Source organism: Carex rostrata, chromosome 5, assembly GCF_964058835.1.
Source record: "Carex rostrata chromosome 5, lpCarRost1.2, whole genome shotgun sequence".
NCBI lineage: Eukaryota > Viridiplantae > Streptophyta > Magnoliopsida > Poales > Cyperaceae > Carex > Carex rostrata.
The window spans coordinates 12,446,910-12,465,496 of record NC_135922.1 but is presented as its reverse complement, the minus strand read 5'-3'; the positions used below and the strand labels follow the sequence as shown (position 1 = coordinate 12,465,496).

At 33.5% G+C, this 18,587-nt stretch overlaps 2 protein-coding genes and 1 long non-coding RNA gene across 3 annotated transcripts; 1 reads left to right on the top strand and 2 right to left on the bottom strand.

The window, feature by feature from the left end:
• Window positions 1–6,009: 6,009 nt before the first annotated feature.
• LOC144554447 (uncharacterized) lies at window positions 6,010–8,651 on the bottom strand. Its single transcript, XM_078302766.1, has 2 exons — window positions 8,394–8,651; window positions 6,010–7,342 (listed from the first exon to the last, which is right to left on the bottom strand). Exons 1-2 carry the CDS (start codon window positions 8,506–8,508, stop codon window positions 6,327–6,329), a joined length of 1,131 nt encoding a protein of 376 aa, XP_078158892.1. The 5' UTR covers window positions 8,509–8,651; the 3' UTR covers window positions 6,010–6,326.
• A 4,915-nt stretch (window positions 8,652–13,566) lies between these two features.
• On the top strand, window positions 13,567–15,437 carry LOC144554488 (proline-rich receptor-like protein kinase PERK5). The gene is made up of 4 exons (XM_078302804.1): window positions 13,567–13,694; window positions 13,903–13,975; window positions 14,508–14,669; window positions 15,140–15,437. The coding sequence occupies exons 3-4, from the start codon at window positions 14,520–14,522 to the stop codon at window positions 15,353–15,355; spliced, it is 366 nt and encodes a 121-aa protein (XP_078158930.1). The 5' UTR covers window positions 13,567–13,694; window positions 13,903–13,975; window positions 14,508–14,519; the 3' UTR covers window positions 15,356–15,437.
• A 530-nt stretch (window positions 15,438–15,967) lies between these two features.
• On the bottom strand, window positions 15,968–17,650 carry LOC144554736 (uncharacterized). Its single transcript, XR_013511723.1, has 2 exons — window positions 17,412–17,650; window positions 15,968–16,213 (listed from the first exon to the last, which is right to left on the bottom strand). It is a non-coding gene; the product is annotated as an uncharacterized LOC144554736 (long non-coding RNA).
• Between the last annotated feature and the right edge of the window lie 937 nt (window positions 17,651–18,587).

Here is an 18,587-nt window from a genome sequence, read left to right as displayed (position 1 = left end):
AATTAAAGTTTAGTTTACTTTTTAATTTTTTTTTATGAAAATAAGTTTAATGAATAAAAGTAATTTATTTTTGCATTTTAAAGGAAAATGACTGACGCAATAATAAGTAATGAAGATCCATGTCTGGTAGACAATGGAACAACTAATACCATATTGAAAAGTAAGAAATACTTTTCACAATTGTATCTTGGTGAGACTAATATTCACACTATATCTGGCACAAGTAATTTAGTAGAAGGCTCCGGAAGAGCTTGTATTTTGTTACCTGAAGGAACAAAATTAATAATAGATGATGCATTATATTCAAGTAGATCCAGAAGAAATATACTAAGCTTTAAAGATATTTGAAAGAATGGTTATCATATTGAAACTATGAATGAGAAAAATTGCGAGTATCTTCATATCACATCTATTAAGAATGGCCAGAAGATCATAATTGAAAAGATGCAAGCAATGTCATCTGGATTATATAGTACTTATATAAGTAAAATAGAATCAAATATGGTTGCTAACCCGAAGTTAACCGTTACTAACCAGAAGTTAGTTGATCCAAAATTATTTACATTATGGCATGACAGATTGGGTCATCCAGGAAATATAATGATGAGGAGAATAATTGAAAGTGTAAATGGGCATCCCCTAAAGGACCTGAAGATCCTATTATCAAAAGATATGACATGCGAAGCATGCTCTCTTGGAAAACTAATTATTAGGCCATCTCCAAATAAAGTTGGACCTGAAGCTCCTTCATTTTTAGAAATAATTCAATGAGATATATGTGGACCTATTACACCTCCATGTGGACCGTTAGATATTTTATGGTGTTAATTGATGCATCAACACACTAGTCACATGTGAGTTTGTTAGCAACAAGAAATGTTGCATTTGCTAGACTATTAGAACAAATTATCCAATTGAGAGCTAATTTTCTGGATTATCAAATCAGAAGAGTCCGGCTTGATAATGCAGGTGAGTTCACTTCTCAAACTTTAAATGATTATTGCATGTTTATTGGAATTACGGTAGAACATCCAGTGGCCCATGTTCATACACAAAATGGTCTGGCAGAATCGTTGATTAAAAGATTACAATTAATTGCTAGACTATTACTCATGAGGTCTAGTTTACCGTCTTCCGCATGGGGACATGCCATATTACATGCCGCTGCACTAATTAGATTAAGACCAACTACTTATCATAAATATTCCCCATTATATTTGGTCTCCGGAAGAGAACCAAATTTGTCCCATCTAAAGGTATTTGGTTGTGCAGTATATGTTCCAATTTCTCCTCCACAACGCACAAAAATGGGACCTCAAAGAAGATTGGGAATTTATATTGGTTTTAACTCTTATTCTATTATTAGATATTTAGAACCATTAACAGGAGATGATTTTACAGCAAGATTTGCTGATTGTCATTTTAATGAATCAATATTCCTAAATTTAGAGGAAGAAAAACAAAAACTGGATAAACAAGTAACTTGGAATTCATCGTTATCTTATCTTGACCCCCGTAGTGGTCAATGTGAACTCGAAGTTCAAAAGATCATAAATATGCAAAGAATTGCAAATGAATTACCTGATGCATTCACAGATACGAATAAAGTTACTAAATCACATATTCCAGCTATAAACGCACCTGCTTGAATTGACATTACAAAAATATCTAATGAATCTAATGTGTGTAGAAAACGTGGAAGACCACTTGATTCTAAGGATGTAAATTCACGTAAAAAGAAGAGCAGAATAAAGCAGTTGGTCCAACCCCATAAGAGGTTGATGGTAAAACTCTTGCAGAAGTCAATAAAACCCCATAAGAGGTTGATAGTAAAACTCCTGAAGAAGTGTATAAAATCCCAGAAGAGGTTAATGGTAGAACTCATGAAAAAGTTGATAAAACCCCAGAAGAGGATGATGAAGTTCCAGAAGAAACTCAAGTACCAAATGATTATGAGATTTCTATAAATTATGTAATAAATAGTACTATATTAAATAGAATTAAAACACATGTTGATGAAATCTTTACATTCGCTATAGCAAGCGATGTTATAAACGAAGAAGATAATGTACCAAAAACTCTAGAAGAGTGTAGACATAGAAATGATTGGCCTAAAATGGAAATATGCCATACAAGCATAATTAAGTTCATTAGAAAAGCGGCAAGTATTTGGACCTGTAGTCCAAACGCCCAAAGATGTTAACTCTGTAGGTTACAAATGGTATTTGTCATAAAAAGAAATGAGAAAAATGAGATTGTGAGATACAAAGCAAGGCTAGTGGCACAAGGCTTTACACAAATACCTGGAGTTGATTATGAAGAAACGTATTCACCTGTAGTGGATGCGATAACTCTCAGATTTCTAATAAGTCTCACAGTTGCAGAAAATCTAAAAATGCGACTTATGGATGTTGTAACAGCCTATTTATATGGTTCACTTGATAGTGATATATACATGAAAGTCCCAGAAGGATTGAAAATGCCCAAAGCATATAAGTCAAAACCTAGAGAGATGTACTCTATAAAATTAAGAAGATCTTTATACGGACTAAAACAATCTGGTCGAATGTGGTATAATCGACTGAGTGAGTACCTTCTAAAAGAAGGATATAAAAATAATATAATTAGTCCGTGTATTTTTATTAGAAGATCAAATCTAGGTTTCACAATCATTACAGTGTATGTTGATGATTTGAATATTATTGGATCTCCTGAAGAGATTGAGAATACTGCAAAATTAATGAAGAATGAATTTGAGATGAAAGACCTTAGTGTAACAAAATTTTGTCTCGGCCTGCAGATCGAACATCTAAAGAATGGAATATTTATCCATCAATTAAATTATGTTGAAAAAAATAGTAAAGAGATTCAATATAGATAAAGCTCATCCTTTGAGCACACCAATGGTCGTACGATCGCACGATCTCAATCAGGATATGTATTCACCTATTGTGGAGCTGCAATTTCATGGCGATCGACAAAACAAACTCTTACGGCTACATCTTCAAATCACGCTGAACTGGTCGTCTTATACGAGGCGGGTCGAGAATGTGTTTGGTTACGGTCAATGATTCAAAATATTCAAGAAGAATGCGGACTTGAAAACATCAAGGTAAATCCTACTCCGCTATATAAAGATAATACAGCATGCATTGCAGAAATCAAAGAAGGATATATCAAAGGAGACCGAACTAAACATATTGCACCAAAATTCTTTTCGACACATGACCTACAAAAGGAAGGCGTAATAGATGTTTGCCAAGTCCGATCAATCGACAATCTGGCAGACCTATTCACAAAATCTTTACCGACAAAGATTTTTGTACAACTCACAAAGAAGATAGATCTACATCGATTGAAGGATATTCGATGATATCAAAATGAGGGGAAGCATTATACGCAATGTACTCTTTTTCCCTTAACCAAGTTTTTATCCCAATGGATTTTTCTTGGTAAGGTTTTTAATGAGGCGGTACATGGTCCTGAAGTATCATGTTGATCCTGAAGTATCATATTAACAGCGTATAATGAAAGATAAACATCCAAGGGGAAGTATTATAAAATATATTTATGTGGATGTTCATTCTATAACTTTCAATATTAATTATCATTTTATTGCCCACTACCTCCACTATCTCCACTACTATGGACATTTATTTTCTCCTTTATTATTGTAACATCTCTTTCTAGCCTATAAATAGAGGCTTTGTAAATAGAGAATGTGAGACACATATTATATATAATAGTGGAAAACAAAATTATATTATTGCTCTCTCTATCTCTCTTGTCATTTACTTTACTTTTGTTGCAACTTTATCTTAATTTTACAACATTAATTAATTAATCTTGTTTCTTTTATTGGATCTGTAGCCTATTTTGTTATTGGATCCTTAGTGGGTCTGAATTTAGAACTTGCTTTATTAGATATTTCCTTATTTACATAACATTGCCATATTTAATTGTGTTCCCCAAGAAACAATAACATAATTGTATTATTACCAAACTTTATATAATTTAGACCATCACTAAATCTTAAAGTTATTAATACGCATTCTACACATTAAAGGTCCCACTTCTCATGACACATATTGAACCCGATAAATAATACTTAATTTGATCACTTCATAACGGGTCTAATTTTGATAGTCTATTATTCAATATATATTTATATTACTAGTATAATACCCGTGCGTTGCAACGGAGTTATATTATAAGATTGAACTTTAAGATTGAACATATAGATAAATAATAAATAGCAGTAGAAGATAGCATACACAATTTTTTTTTTTCAAGATTATTTGCAACACTAATAATCCATGTATACTAAATTCGAAGAAGGAGCAAATAATTGTTTTATTTCTTCATTCAACACTGATGGTGAAAAACATATTCTTATTTATTTATATCAAACAAGTATTGGTTATTAAAACTAACTTAATAAAGATAAACATAAATTGTTGTCAAAATAAGATGAGTGAAACTATAGTAAATTCTATCATTTTCTTCATATTATTTTATTGCATTGCGAGATTTTCAATCAAGACCCCTTTAATATAACTTAATTTGCTTACCAAGTGATATAGAAAGAGAGTTGATTCGCTTTTTGGAGGACTTAATTTTTTCCATTATGCCGTAGGGATCTGTATAGAAACAAATAAAGATAAATAATAGTGGAAAGTGAAAACAAATAAAAGTTTGATTCTATACAAAGAAGGCGAAATAAGAAAACATAGAAACTAATAAAAAGTCACTAAAAGGCAGTGTATTTAATTTTAATTGTAACATATTGTGTAGTCATATGTGTGGTGAGTATATTTTTAACTAAATTTAGACTTCTACACGTAAAAAATATGTATTTAATCAAAAGAAGACAAATTATTTGATTGGAGGACAAAGATTAAATCTGAAATTTCATCTTTCAATCGTGACCGTTGGCGGATCGGACACCCAACGTGCTTAATAATAGAATGGAGATATATAAGCCCACATATGTTGTAATTAATTGAAATTAATTCCAACAAATTCATCCACTAATATACAGATCGAAGTCCAGCAGGTATTATGAAGCCTATTTTAGGAAGTTGGATTTTATTTCTGATACTGAACTTTAGTTGGAACCTAATTGATCATTCAAGTAACAAAAAAGAAGAAAGAAAGCAACAAACGAAATATTGGTCAGTAGACTTTAACTTGGACGAAATCTATACTTGAGCTGTCAGAAAAGGTTGAAGTTAGTCCTTAGGCTTCTCCGAAAAAAAAATGAGAAATTGGTTCTTTTAAAAGAAATTCAAAGCATGGATTTGGTGCATTTGGATGAATCAAGGAATAGTTCGGAATAACAGCTATTTCTAGGTTCAGAAGAGCCGCTAACCCAACATTTCATAGAAATAGCGGAATAACAGCTAATTTGAGTTATTCCTTTGTTGAGAATATCATTTTTTTTTACCCAAACGTGTTGCGTTGAAAATAGCTTACAAAAAATAACAGCTATTTCTGTCTCACCCAAACGTACCAAGGATCAACTTAGTACAAACGAATATTCCAATTTCAAATGTTATTTTCTTCAAAGTTAAGGGTGGGTGACATAGTGGAGATGGGCTTCATTCTGTCTTTTGTTCCTTCTGTTAAAAATAAACTAATGGGCCTTGGGCTTGGAATCGGGAAGAGATTTGTTGTTTGTTTTCTAAAGAAGTTACTTAAATCAGATTCCAACAAACAATAACTACAATTTTACTTTAACATAATTTCCTTTCCTAAATTGAATTCTTTTAGTTTTGAATAGGCCATAATTTCTTTCGTTCCTTGAATTGCATTTAATTTGTCTCCGTTTTCTAATCTAACATAATTCCTCTCATCAATTTATAATATGACACATGTAACAGAGGAGAAATCATGAGCCCACAAAAATAAAAAAACAAAATTAGCATTCTATAATCCCAAACACAGTAAAAAATCCCGCACAGACATTCTCATTTGCACAGACAGAGAAAGACAAATAGAAAACAAAGATTTCAGAAGAACAATTTTCTTTTAATTCATTACTCACACAGTCACACTTGAATACTTCAGCAAAATCTTAGCTTCTATACAAACCAAGCTTCTTATATAAACCTAGATATTACTACTTCGAACCCATACATATAAAATTCTTTTGCTTTGCCCCCCCCTCTCTCTCTCTCTCTCTCTTTAAAACTTGGCTGGGCTGCCAAGAGATTCTCTACAACCTAACAACATAATCTACGCTAAAATTAAAAATTTTAAGTACATAGCAGGCCGAAAAGGAAATATAGAATATCATATAATCTATTTTCTCTATTCCCCCAACTTCAAACCACCGACCGGGGAGCATTCCATCCATTAGCTGATTGATTCAGCGGTGCACAGAAATGTCCGGGGCTATCTTCTTTCTTCTTCCACTGTTTCCCCTTGTTATAGTTCCTATTGCCACTCTTATTCCAACCAGACCGACTGGCTCCATTACTGTTCCAATTTTGGTTGCTGTTGTCCCAATTCCCACCATTGTATCCATCACCGTTACAGTAATTGGAACTGTAGTTCCAATACTGCCCGACTTCCCCCGGCACACCACAATCATAACCATTCCATGTATTTCCCGGCCCCTCTTCCACCTCACCCCAACCAGTTGGTACAATACCTCCATAAGTCGTTACCGGGTTCACATCTGCTGTCACTGGCTCCCACAGGGTTGGATTAGCTGAATTATTTGCCCAACTGGTTTGAACAACTCCCCAATTGTCTGGCGGGTTCCCACCTGCTGCCATGTAGTCCCACCCGGATGGATTAACCGAATTATTCGCCCAACTGTTTTGCATAACTCCTGCCCAGGCGTCCGGCTGAACACTTGCCTGTACTGGGATATCTCCCCAGCCAGTGGGAATAATGGGTTGATCCTCTCCCCACCCGGTCGACATATCACCCCAAGCCACCTCTTCTCCTTCTTTAGCATAGTGTGAGTCCCAGAGGATAACACCTCCTTCGCCCCACACATCAGTAATCCAGTAATCATCCGTACTGCTGTCTCCCTCATCTTCAGATAGAGAACCGTGAAGGTTCTGGTATAGCTTGAGGTCGGTTGGAGGTGCATCGTGATCGATATTGTCGATGAGCATGTCTGGGTCAGGTAAGGGGGTATTGGGCTGAAAGCCATTAATTTGGGCCCAATAACGGGCCTTTGAATTTTCAAAAGCTTCCTTACCAGCAGAGTCATTCCAGCCAGTAATGTCAGAGTACTGGTGCACAAACTCTTTCGTTTCCAAAACCTTGGCCCAACTGACACCGTTCATTTGGCAAAATTTTTGCTCCCAGTTCATGTCTGCTTTTTCTGTGAATAATAATAAGAGAGAAAATTAACATTAAATACCTTAAGATAAGTGTATTCTGTGAGAGATTCTCATGTAAAAGGTAATATTAAGAAAGTAACAGGCCTGATACCGCAATCAATGTTTTCGATCAAACATAGCAGTCACAAAAAACTAATCCCTTTTTGAATTCAATAAACAGTTGCAATAAATTTTGGCCATCAGATGAAAACTTGGGTTGACTAACTTTAAAATAATATCTAAGGAATCTTCTGAAATTTGTTTTCGTAAAAAAATTATCCGAAAATGGACATTTAAAGCCATACTTGGATATTAGATAAAAGAAATCTCCAAAATGGTATATCTATTTGACAGAGAACACAGTACATATTAGATACCATCACATATAAAGATCAAATGCCATATTTGAACTCCCGACTAAATCTTACAAGATATTCTATAAAAGGTTCCCACTAAATTGAAATTCAGTCACTAATTTTAAATCCAAAGAAGTTAATCCAACCTATCCACCATCCTAAATTAAAACAATCCACCTGACAATGTGATAAATTATGCTCATTTTACACTTGAAGATAGACCTATCAAATGGCCAAGGAAACAGATGCAAACATCACAAAAAAACTTAAAAACTAGTTCATACAAATTAAAATTCTAACTTCAAATAGCAAAGTATTATTGTAAATCAATTGATTTAATTTCTTTAATTTCGGGGGCAATATAAGCAAACACCTGAATTTGAATTTAATCTGGCTACCCCCAAATATCTACATATGCAATCAGCAGCTAGTTCTCAATTTGTAACATCAAATTTGAACAGTAACTACGAACATAAGAAAGAACTGAGAGATCTAGTCTCAGAAATAACCCATCCTCGTCAATGGGGAAAACAATCCAAACTCAAAATCCGTAGCTATGTATATATTTTGGTTTTAGTAAAATCAATCAAACAATTCATAAAAGAAAAACCCCAAATTTTCCCCAAAGGAAATGAATTTCAGACCAAAAGCATAAATTCGAGCAAAGAAAATCCTTTTAAAAGGAAAATAAAATTACCATCAGAAAACCTAGGCGGCTTGCCGTGAGACCAATTCCTGTTGTTGCTGGAGGATGGGCCCCACCTGTCTGACTCTCTCTTCCTCTGCCCCTTGGGTCTCTTCATCTCCCCCATGTGTTTATTCTCGTTTTCTCCAAATAGAATATGCGAAATCGATCGATTTTCTCTTCGCACGACGAAAGCCAGACAGAGAAAGAGAAAGGGAATAGAGAAGGAAATATAAAAAACAATATAAAATTGGGGGTAAGAGGTCGAGGAGGAGGCAGGGTTGTATTTAAAAGGAAGAGAGATTTTTATTAATAGAAAGTGTTAAAAAAAACAGATAGGAAATAGAAAACTAAATCTGCAGGAAACCATTTTAGAAACTTCCAGATCTTTTGTAACCTTTCAAATATTATCGTCATATATGTCTCTCTTAAACCGTGACCTCACAGAATGCTTCATAGACATAGCCACATAATAAAACAATTCTACGGTATGGACTATAGGAGAAGATCAGAAGAAACAGGAATGTTTTTCTTATCTCTCGTTGTAAAATATCCCTTTCTAGTTTTGAGGAAGAAATGCTGTTTCCGCACACCTGGAATTCTCCGTACAGAAAGAACTGTATCACTAAGTGGTTGGTTAGTTGAGGTCGTACACCGAAGTTATCTTATGTGTAGGGTAGCATATATGGACCCAGTCCTTGGTTCAATCTTCATGGTTTCCTGCGGGAAGCTTTGAATGGTTTCGTGACGTTCAACAAAATAAATAATTTAAAATTAACTTGAGGGCCAGAGAAAATCAAATTCCTTACCTCATCATTTGAAGTTCGTAACGAGTCAGGAACAGACCCTTTAATGAACCCGCTGTACGTACATCTACACTGGATGTTATCATAAGATATTAGTTTTCTTACAGGTGTAATCCCGGTGTACGTTGTACTCCTCCTGGGATTGTATCTTCCTTTCACCGACTGGTGGCGCCAGCGTATCAGTATTACAAGAGAGCAATGATTCTCATCTCCGAATTTGTCTCCCAGTTATGATTCATGTGTCAAAAACCCTAAAAATTCATGTAATTTTTTGGGTTTAGAGAACATAAAAAATGATTATGGATTAATATTCGTTGGCACAAAATAAAATTGCATTAACTAGTCAGTATATTATGTTCACTATATTTCGTTTAAAAAAGGTGTTGTTTTGCCACATGTTGTTTCAATTGAACTTGGATTGATTGACCAAAATTTGTAATTTTGATTTAACTATTTGAGACTATATTTTTGTTCTATTAGTTTTGGAGGCTGGAAAGCTTCTGGTTATCTCATTTAAACATTCGCTTAAATTGGTATTATTTAACAAAATATCTCTTTTTTGCTCAAATAATTGACATATTGTTGTAGTCCTAATCAAGATTAGTTAATTAGATCAAAGAGTTCATTGTTAAATTAATTGCTAATTCCAATTTTGTTGTGATCAAATATGAATTAGTTAAAGACGCTAGTTGAATAAAAATATTTGTGATATGAGTAATTTTTTTTATCGTATACTCCTCAACCTAATGTTTCATAAAAATAATTCACATACAAAATTATCGTTCTTCACTGGAACAACTTAATTCCTAAATTATTCTAATTCATATTACTTCTAAACATAGTTTGAAAAGTTATCCCTGCATCAAACATGAAAATAATTAATCTTATTATCATTATACTATACCTTACGATAGAATAAAGTGTAAGGATAAAAAGATAACACATCTGTCTATAGCGTGAGGATAAGAGTTATCTTATCTTCTTACTTAAACGTGTTCTCCAACATACTCTTTGGAATTATCTCCGGTATCAAATAACAAAATTTTGTTTAAAATAATTTAAATTATTTTAAATTAAATATTTAGAAATGTAGATGTAAAGTTTGAGAAATAAGGACAAATTTTGAATCTCATCTCAATAATTATTATAGCAGTGAAATTAAATCTTAGAAATTCTAGTACTAAAATTTGACAAATTTTAATTCCCAAAATTTTAATTTTGAAAATAACTTTGATTTTTTAAAAATATACAAAAAAGGACTTAAATTATTTTTTTCTTCAAAAAAAATACTTTAATTATTTTAATTTTTTTGTCAAATATAATACTCGCTCAAGAGTCTGTATCCTCTGAGATATCTCAATCTTTGAGTGGATTTAAACGGTGCTCATATTTTTTTCATTTGGTCCCTATTTAAAATGCAGGGGCCAGTTTAATGTGCTTTGAGATTCGTGCAAACAGGATTTGAATGGTCCTGATTTTGCACAGAAACACTAAAGTTTGAGATATCTCAGATGATGCGAATTTGGGACACAAGGGGTGGCGATCCCTAACAGCACAGCACTGGTTCCCCTTTTGGAGATCTTTGACCTTGTCATTTTGGACCAGTTCAACCAGCCTGTGTACGGAAGGACCAATATTATTAGGCTTTAAAATTATTAGCAAGACCACTGTTAGTTATCTGTCCGAATTTTTTCATAATTGTGGTGTCTCAGGGCATTATCGCAAGGGCTAATATTGGACTTCAAAGTACCAAGGAGACACAAAAAAATAAATGCACTTAACTCTCCATTATTAGAAAGGAAGCTTTACTTAATTTATTCATTATTTCACCATAATAAAATAGTTGCCTTATGCAGTGTTGTAAAAAATGATCTTACTGGCTGATTAAATGACCGTTTAATCGTTAACGGCGGTCAAATCGTTATGAATACACTTAATATATATTTGTTTGCGGATGAAAATGATTAATCGGCCGTTTCCGTTTATTCCCGTTTATTATTATTTATTTCTGTTTATTCTAATTTATTCCAGTGAATATTTATATTCACATTGATTTTTTTTCTGTAATAGTGTGTCATAATAAGTTTTATAAATCATGTATTGTAGTTTTATTTGTATTTAGAAATACATCCAATAATTTTAATATAAGTTTTTTCTTCTTACATACTTTGAAATTAATTAATTCTTCTGTTATTTATATACCATATATTTTTCTTATTTATAGATGTAATTTTTTCAATTAACACGACATGCACATTTATGAAACTAAGTTGTTATCATAAACTAAATTTAGTGATTTTATGTTGAATTGTTTAATTTCTTTTAAATAATATGTTATTAGTATTTGAAAAAACTTAATTTTTGAATTTATTTTTTCATTAAATAAATGTGATACTTACACATGTAAAGTGCTTACGCATTAGGAAAAAATAAGCGTAGTATCGTGTTATAATAACATAACTAAAATTAAGTTTATTTCATAAGTTTAATGAGTTCAATAAATTATGATATATATACATAAATTTAAGTAAAATGTTAAATTATCCGCATAATTCTGATTAATAAACCGCATACCAATTAATCGCTTAGCGGTATCTCCATCCGTCCGATGACCGCATACTGTTATTTACAACATTAGCATTATGCCCCGATTTTTTTAAAAATACCCAAAATAAATTATTTTATTAAAAATAACCAGGTTTTGAGTGGAATTTTAAAAATACTCAGGCCGCAGATTTTTTCTGCGCTCCGGAATTTTTATTCCGGGCCGCGGAAAAAATTTGCGCCCCGAAATTTCTTTGTTTTTTTTTAGATTTTTTTATTCCGAGCACAGATTTTTTCTGTGGCCCAAATTTTTTTTTTTAGAGTTTGGAGAAAAAAAATATCCATGGTTTGATTTTTTTTATAAACTCATTTTTTTTTAATAATATATGTGTATGTATATATAATATAATATATGTATAATATATGTATATATATATATGTATATGTATATATGTGTATATAATATATGTATAACTCATTTTTTTTATAATATATGTATAATATATGTATATGTATATAGAGTGAGTCTATGGTACTATGCATATCACGGGTTGTTACCATGCTACGGCTCTATATTTGAGTTTTCTAATCCTAACGGTCGATCTGAACCGTTCATCTTGTTCTCCATATTAATATGTGTCTGGAGACCAAATTTTACATTTTTTGAAATTTTTTTACTATTTTTTAGATTTATTGAAAATCACTGTTTTTGGATGGTCCAGAATTTTCAGATCAAGTGATTTTCTAAATATCTAAAAAAATAGCAAAAAAAACAGCAACTTTCAAACCCTCTTAATAAAAACAGCAACTTTCAAACCCTCTTAATAGCATAGAGGGTTTGAAAGTCGCTGTTTTTTTATGGTGCAGAATTTTAATAAAAACAGCAACTTTCAAACCCTCTTAATAAATAGTAAAAAAATTTCAAAAAATATAAAATTTTGTCTCCAAGCACATTTTAATATAGATTAAACATCTAACGGTTTGGATCGGCCATTTGAACTTCGGAAATCAGAGAACTGAATCGTTTGTTCCTGAGTCCAGAAACAAACGATTTGAGCTTGGCCATCCTCTATATATATATAGAGTTAGGCTGGGGTGCTATGGATAGCATAGTGGCTTCTATGCTACGACTCAATATTCGAGTTTTCAAAATCCAAACGGTCGATCCGAACCGTTCATCTTATTCTCCATATTAATATCTGCTTGGAGACCAAATTTTACATTTTTCTGAATTTTTTTACTATTTATTAAGTTTTTTTCAAAATTGTTGATCCAACGGTGGCTGCACAAAACAGTAAAACCGTTGGATTAGAGATTTTCAAAGTGACTTAATAAATAGTAAAAAAATTCAGAAAATTATAAAATTTGGTCTCCAAGCAGATATTAATATGGAGAATAAGATGAACGGTTCGGATCGACCGTTTGGATTTTGAAAACTCGAATATTGAGCCGTAGCATAGAGGCCACTATGCTATCCATAGCACCCCAGCCTAACTCTCTATATATATATATATATATATATATATAGAGTATGGCTAATTTGCTGCCAGCAGCATTTCAGCAAAGTGCTGCCAGATCTATTAGCCGTTGGATCTGATTTGAGATTCGTACCTGATGAAGCGCTAATTTGATTTGAGGGAACGGAAAAAATGCTCCGTCTGTACTCCGTAGGGTTTTGATTTTCTCGTTCTCTCCTCCTGCGCCTCTCTCTCGTTCTCTCCTCCTGTGCCTCTCTCTCGTTCTCTCCTCGGGCCACTAAGCTGGGTCCAGGCCCGCCCAGCTCGAGATCGCACCGATAACTCCGCCCAGCTCCAGTTCGCTCAGCTACGCTCCAGGTCGCTCGCTCAGCTCCGCCTCTCTCTTGTTCTCTTCTCTTCCCGTCAGCTCCGCTCCCTGTGTCGTCTCTCCCCCGACTCCAGTGAATCTCTATCCTTCGCGTTGCAGGGAATCGAAACAGAATCATGTAAGTCTCTCTCCTTCTCTCCATGTCTCTATGTTTCTGATTAATTGATCCCAATTGCTTCTAACAGAATAAGATATAATTATCTCTTCACAAGTTAGGTAACTAATTTCAAACTCGGACAAAAGTTTCATGGAACTTAACAATGTTGTATACTTGAAATCAAGTTTTTATATAATTTGCCCTTTTTGTTTTCTGTATATTGTCCCAGTTCTGTACAGCATGAAGGAAAATTATAAATAGAGATGCTTAGCAGAAATGATGTGAAAGCTATAGTAGTATAGGTAAGCAAATTACTATTCAATGAGGTATATATGTATTGATTAATACTTGTCCAAGAGTATACATTATGCGTAGTTTTGTAATATTCTTTGTCAAAACCAAGGATGAACATATCAGTCTGGGTGGTACTGGTACTTGTTTTTTTAAACTGAAATTTTAGTATTAAATTCTGATATCCTTGCTTGAACTTCTGTGAACTTATGTGCTATGAATTAAAAAAAAAATAGTATAAAAACCAGCTGGTGTTGTGGTTCAACCATCTCAAAATAAAATTCATATTGAAAGTCTCGCATTAAGCTCTGATCTGTGTAAAAGCAATTATGTTGGACATGGGTATACCCATACCTTGAGTTGAACTTGTAGCTATTGTCAAAGAAAGGAAGGCCACAATATGAGGACATGTCCAAAGGTATAATAATTTAACAAAAAACCTCAATTTCAACTTATGGCAATTATTTTTGCTTTTTCTATAACATCAGAATCCGAAAGTTTTTTTTATTTCACCCTTTTTATAACATACTACTGTTCATGCAGGCAAGGCCTTTGATGCAATGTGGGATCGAGGATGGCAACTATGAACAGTTGGTGGATCCAAAGCTCCAGAAAAACTACAAAGAGAATGAGATGGCACGAATGATTGCTGTTGCAGCTGCTTGTGTGCGTCACTCTGCCAAGCGCCGACCCTGCATGAGCATGGTAAACTCCATTTTGGTTAAATGTTCAAAGTAGCTTGTCTTAGCGCATGAAATTGTATGATGCTGATAGGAAAAGTTCATATTTGAATGGCTATATACACGCAGAAGGTGCAAATTGGGTAGTAACAATTTTGTAGAAAATGTTATGTTCAAGCATCCATTTGGTAAAAAATTAAAGGTAAACAACTTGCAACAAGAATTATGGCTAAAAATGTACATAACAATTAAGTAAAAAATTATGGGCAAACATCCATTTAGTGAAATGTTCCATGTAGCCTATCGTACCTCGTCAGAATAATATGAGGTGTATATGCAAAGCAATGATTTGTATTGCTCTATGAATGCAGCAAATGTAAATTGCCAGCAACCATTAGTAAATGTCGTAATTGAAAATGATTTTGCACGAAAACTTTCTTTTTATACATAAGCATGCACCTGGTACATACATATGCATACATTATGTCGTAATAGGTGGTCCGTGCACTGGAAGGAGACACATCACTAGGCGGCTCGTATACCAGCTCAGAGTACGAATCAAGCACCTACAATGAGGACATGAAGAAATTCCGTAAAATGGCAATGCAGAGCGGTGATTACCAGAGCAGCCAGTACAGTGTGCCTACCAGTGAGTATGGCCTCAATCCGTCAGGTTCGAGCAGTGAAGGCCAGAACTTGTTGTTTTACTAATTGAACTTGTTGTTTATGGAATATGGATATATGAAATATTGATGAGTAATGTAATATTATTATTTTGTTCATTTGTATCTTATTTGATTGAGCTGTCTTTAATTCTTGGTTCATGCCTCGATAACAATTACTGAGGCTGTACTTGAAGCTTTGGCCGAAATGCAACCAAATTTCAAAGTCAATATATGGTAAATTGTACTAATAAATATGATATTATGGGAAATATCACTGTCAGCTCATTAGCTCCTACAAACTCTTACCTATTGGATTAGAAGAAAAAAATTGAAATATGTGGTACCAGCTGATGCCAACACTGTTTGTAAGATATTGAGATTAAAGCTTGCAATCCTGTGAGTGGTTATTAAATGGTGATTTTTTTGTAATTAAACCAATTTTATTTTGGTTAGAAATCAGGTTCAAGTTTTTGCAAATGAAACAATATGTTTTATCATACTCGTAGATAGCACTAGCATATCTTGTATTTGCTGCTTTTTCACCAACATTCTTTTAAATTGTACTAGCATATCTTGTATTTGCCGCACTTGATGAATCATATATCAAACAAGCATATAAAAATACATATGCCAAAATACAAGCATATAACCATTCATGTTGAAGAGATGAAAATCATAGATCTCATATTGTAAGAAATAAGTACAAAAGCTCCTGTTAACAAGTGCTTAAACAATAATTACACTCCTATTTTTTGTTTTCACAATAACTAAACAAAACCTAAATGACTTGCAAAAATTACACTTAGTAATCTTAAGCACACAAGACCTCGTACTTTATTCCTGATCTCCAATATATGTCCCTTGAGTTGTCAATTAAAGGTTGACTCTTGAGTTGTCAAGTGACCTGCATGGTGAGTAACTTGCATTAGCACTTGAAAAGTTTCAAATAAAACCCTATATTACATAGAATTGCAATTTCATAACTTGCTCCTAATTTTGACTTGACAATGTTAGAACCCACATTTTCGAACTTATACAAAAAGCTCCTAGTCTTCACCCATATCATACAAGATCCCTAACCAGCACTGATTGGTACCGATGGCACAAAGTCCATACAGATTGGTACAAGGCACCTACAAGCACATTTCCAATTAATCAAAAGATTTAGCAGAAGTTAATGTTGTTAGAAATTTATCTACAAAACTGATGTAAAATCGGATAATAACAGAAAATTAAATTATAATGAAACTTTATTACTCGGATCGTGCAAAGCACCGTCCTTAAGCGAATTCTGTCTCTACCGTGCAAGATTTGGAACCGCAACCAAGATTATCCGGATTTGTTGCTTCTTGGCGCACGTCCTTGGAAGCAACTGACAATAACTCCTCGATAACCAACAAATTACTGAATATTGATATAATATAATTTAGAAGTATATATTTTTGGAAGAATGATATGAATGGATATATATCATATACGGAGATGAGAAGGAATATGTATTGTATAAGAATGATATTTTTCTTTCTATGTTCTGTACGAGCCAATAGATGTGGGTATATTGATATCTCTAAAATTGATCTGAACTTGGTATATTTTATAAATAGATTACAAACGGCTAATAGCATGAAAGGGTGTATAGGTGCCAACCGGATTACAGCTTGCACATTATTAATCAACAAATAACTCAGAAAGGAGAATAACGGATAATCACAAGTGAAAAGGTGTAAATTCAAAATTAATTGGATGAGTGATCTGTTAACAGCTTTTACTCTAGCGGTAAAAAATAAAATGAATTTTGAGTTTCATATAATAAATAAATAAATCTTTAACAAATGTATGAATATACACCCATATTGTGTTTCTGAAATTGAATTAAGAGCTTTATGAAAATATATGAATATACACCCCTGAACTTTAGAAAACGGTTAAACATATATAAGCATATTAGACAATCTACTTACCCCAAACTCAAAATTGTACCAGAAAACATATATAAACATATATAAGCATTATCTAATTACAAACAAAAAAATCACAAATTTATGAAACAATAAGGGTATAAACAGAAACAAAACAGTAAAACGATAACAACAAGAGAGTACCAGTTGGTCGATTTGCCTAGGTCTTCATCGGGAGACCGGAACCATCCTCCGATAGTACCAGACGCAGCGCGGCCCTGAGGCAAGAGAGGCGCCACGCGGCAAGAATTGCCTAGGGTTTTGTCAGATTTGCTGGACGATTAGCCTAGGGATTCGTCATATTTTCCTAGGGCTTCGCTGAGGTGCGGCGCAGCGACAGAGTCCACAGACGCGATGGGCGGAGTTGTCGGTGCGATCTCGAGCTGGGCGGGCCTGGACCCAGCTTAGTGGCCCGAGGAGAAAACGAGAGAGAGGCGCAGGAGGAGAGAACGAGAGAGAGGCGCTGAGGGGAGGAAAGAGAAAATCAAAACCCTACGGAGTACAGACGGAGCATTTTTTCCGTTCCCTCAAATCAAATTAGCGCTTCATCAGGTACGAATCTCAAATCAGATCCAACGGCTAATAGATCTGGCAGCACTTTGCTGAAATGCTGCTGACAGCAAATTAGCCATACTCTATATATATATATGTTGTATTTTCATGACTTATATACTTTGGATATATAATTTATGAGTCGAATATGTTAAAGGTAGAAAGATTATACAAATTTGATTGTTCATTCTTTAGTAATTTTCTCATGAAAATTTGTGTCTTTAAAATTATATAATAGTTGTATTTAAGCAATCAGGTATGTATGAAGTACTTCATAGAGTTTAAATCAAATATTCGTCACCTTAAAGTCAGATATCATAGGCACGACATTTTCTCATAAAAAAATAAATGTGAAATGTTTTCTTGATAAATTTGCATTATTGTCTATTTAATTTGTAGAATTTACTAAAATGTAGCTTGAGACGTACTGTCCATATTGTTTTAATAAAAACTATTGGCAGACACTGCCAAGGCATTCTAAAAAAAAAGAATGTATTATTTTTTTAAATGACCCGTAGGTATCTATCATTAACTAAATTAATAAAGTCTATCACAGGGCTTGTTTTCTTCTTTTTTGTTTTCTAGCCCAGTTTGCAAGGAGATGAGGTTGATATATATAGCGCCTCTCTTCTTGTGTATAAAATTGTTACGCTATTTTGCATTCTACCAGCAAACTCAAGACAGGTCGCTATTGTGTCAGTAGCTCTCCATGATGGCAAACCTTCAATATTTCGACTTGTCATTAAATCTACTAATATTTTGCAGTCC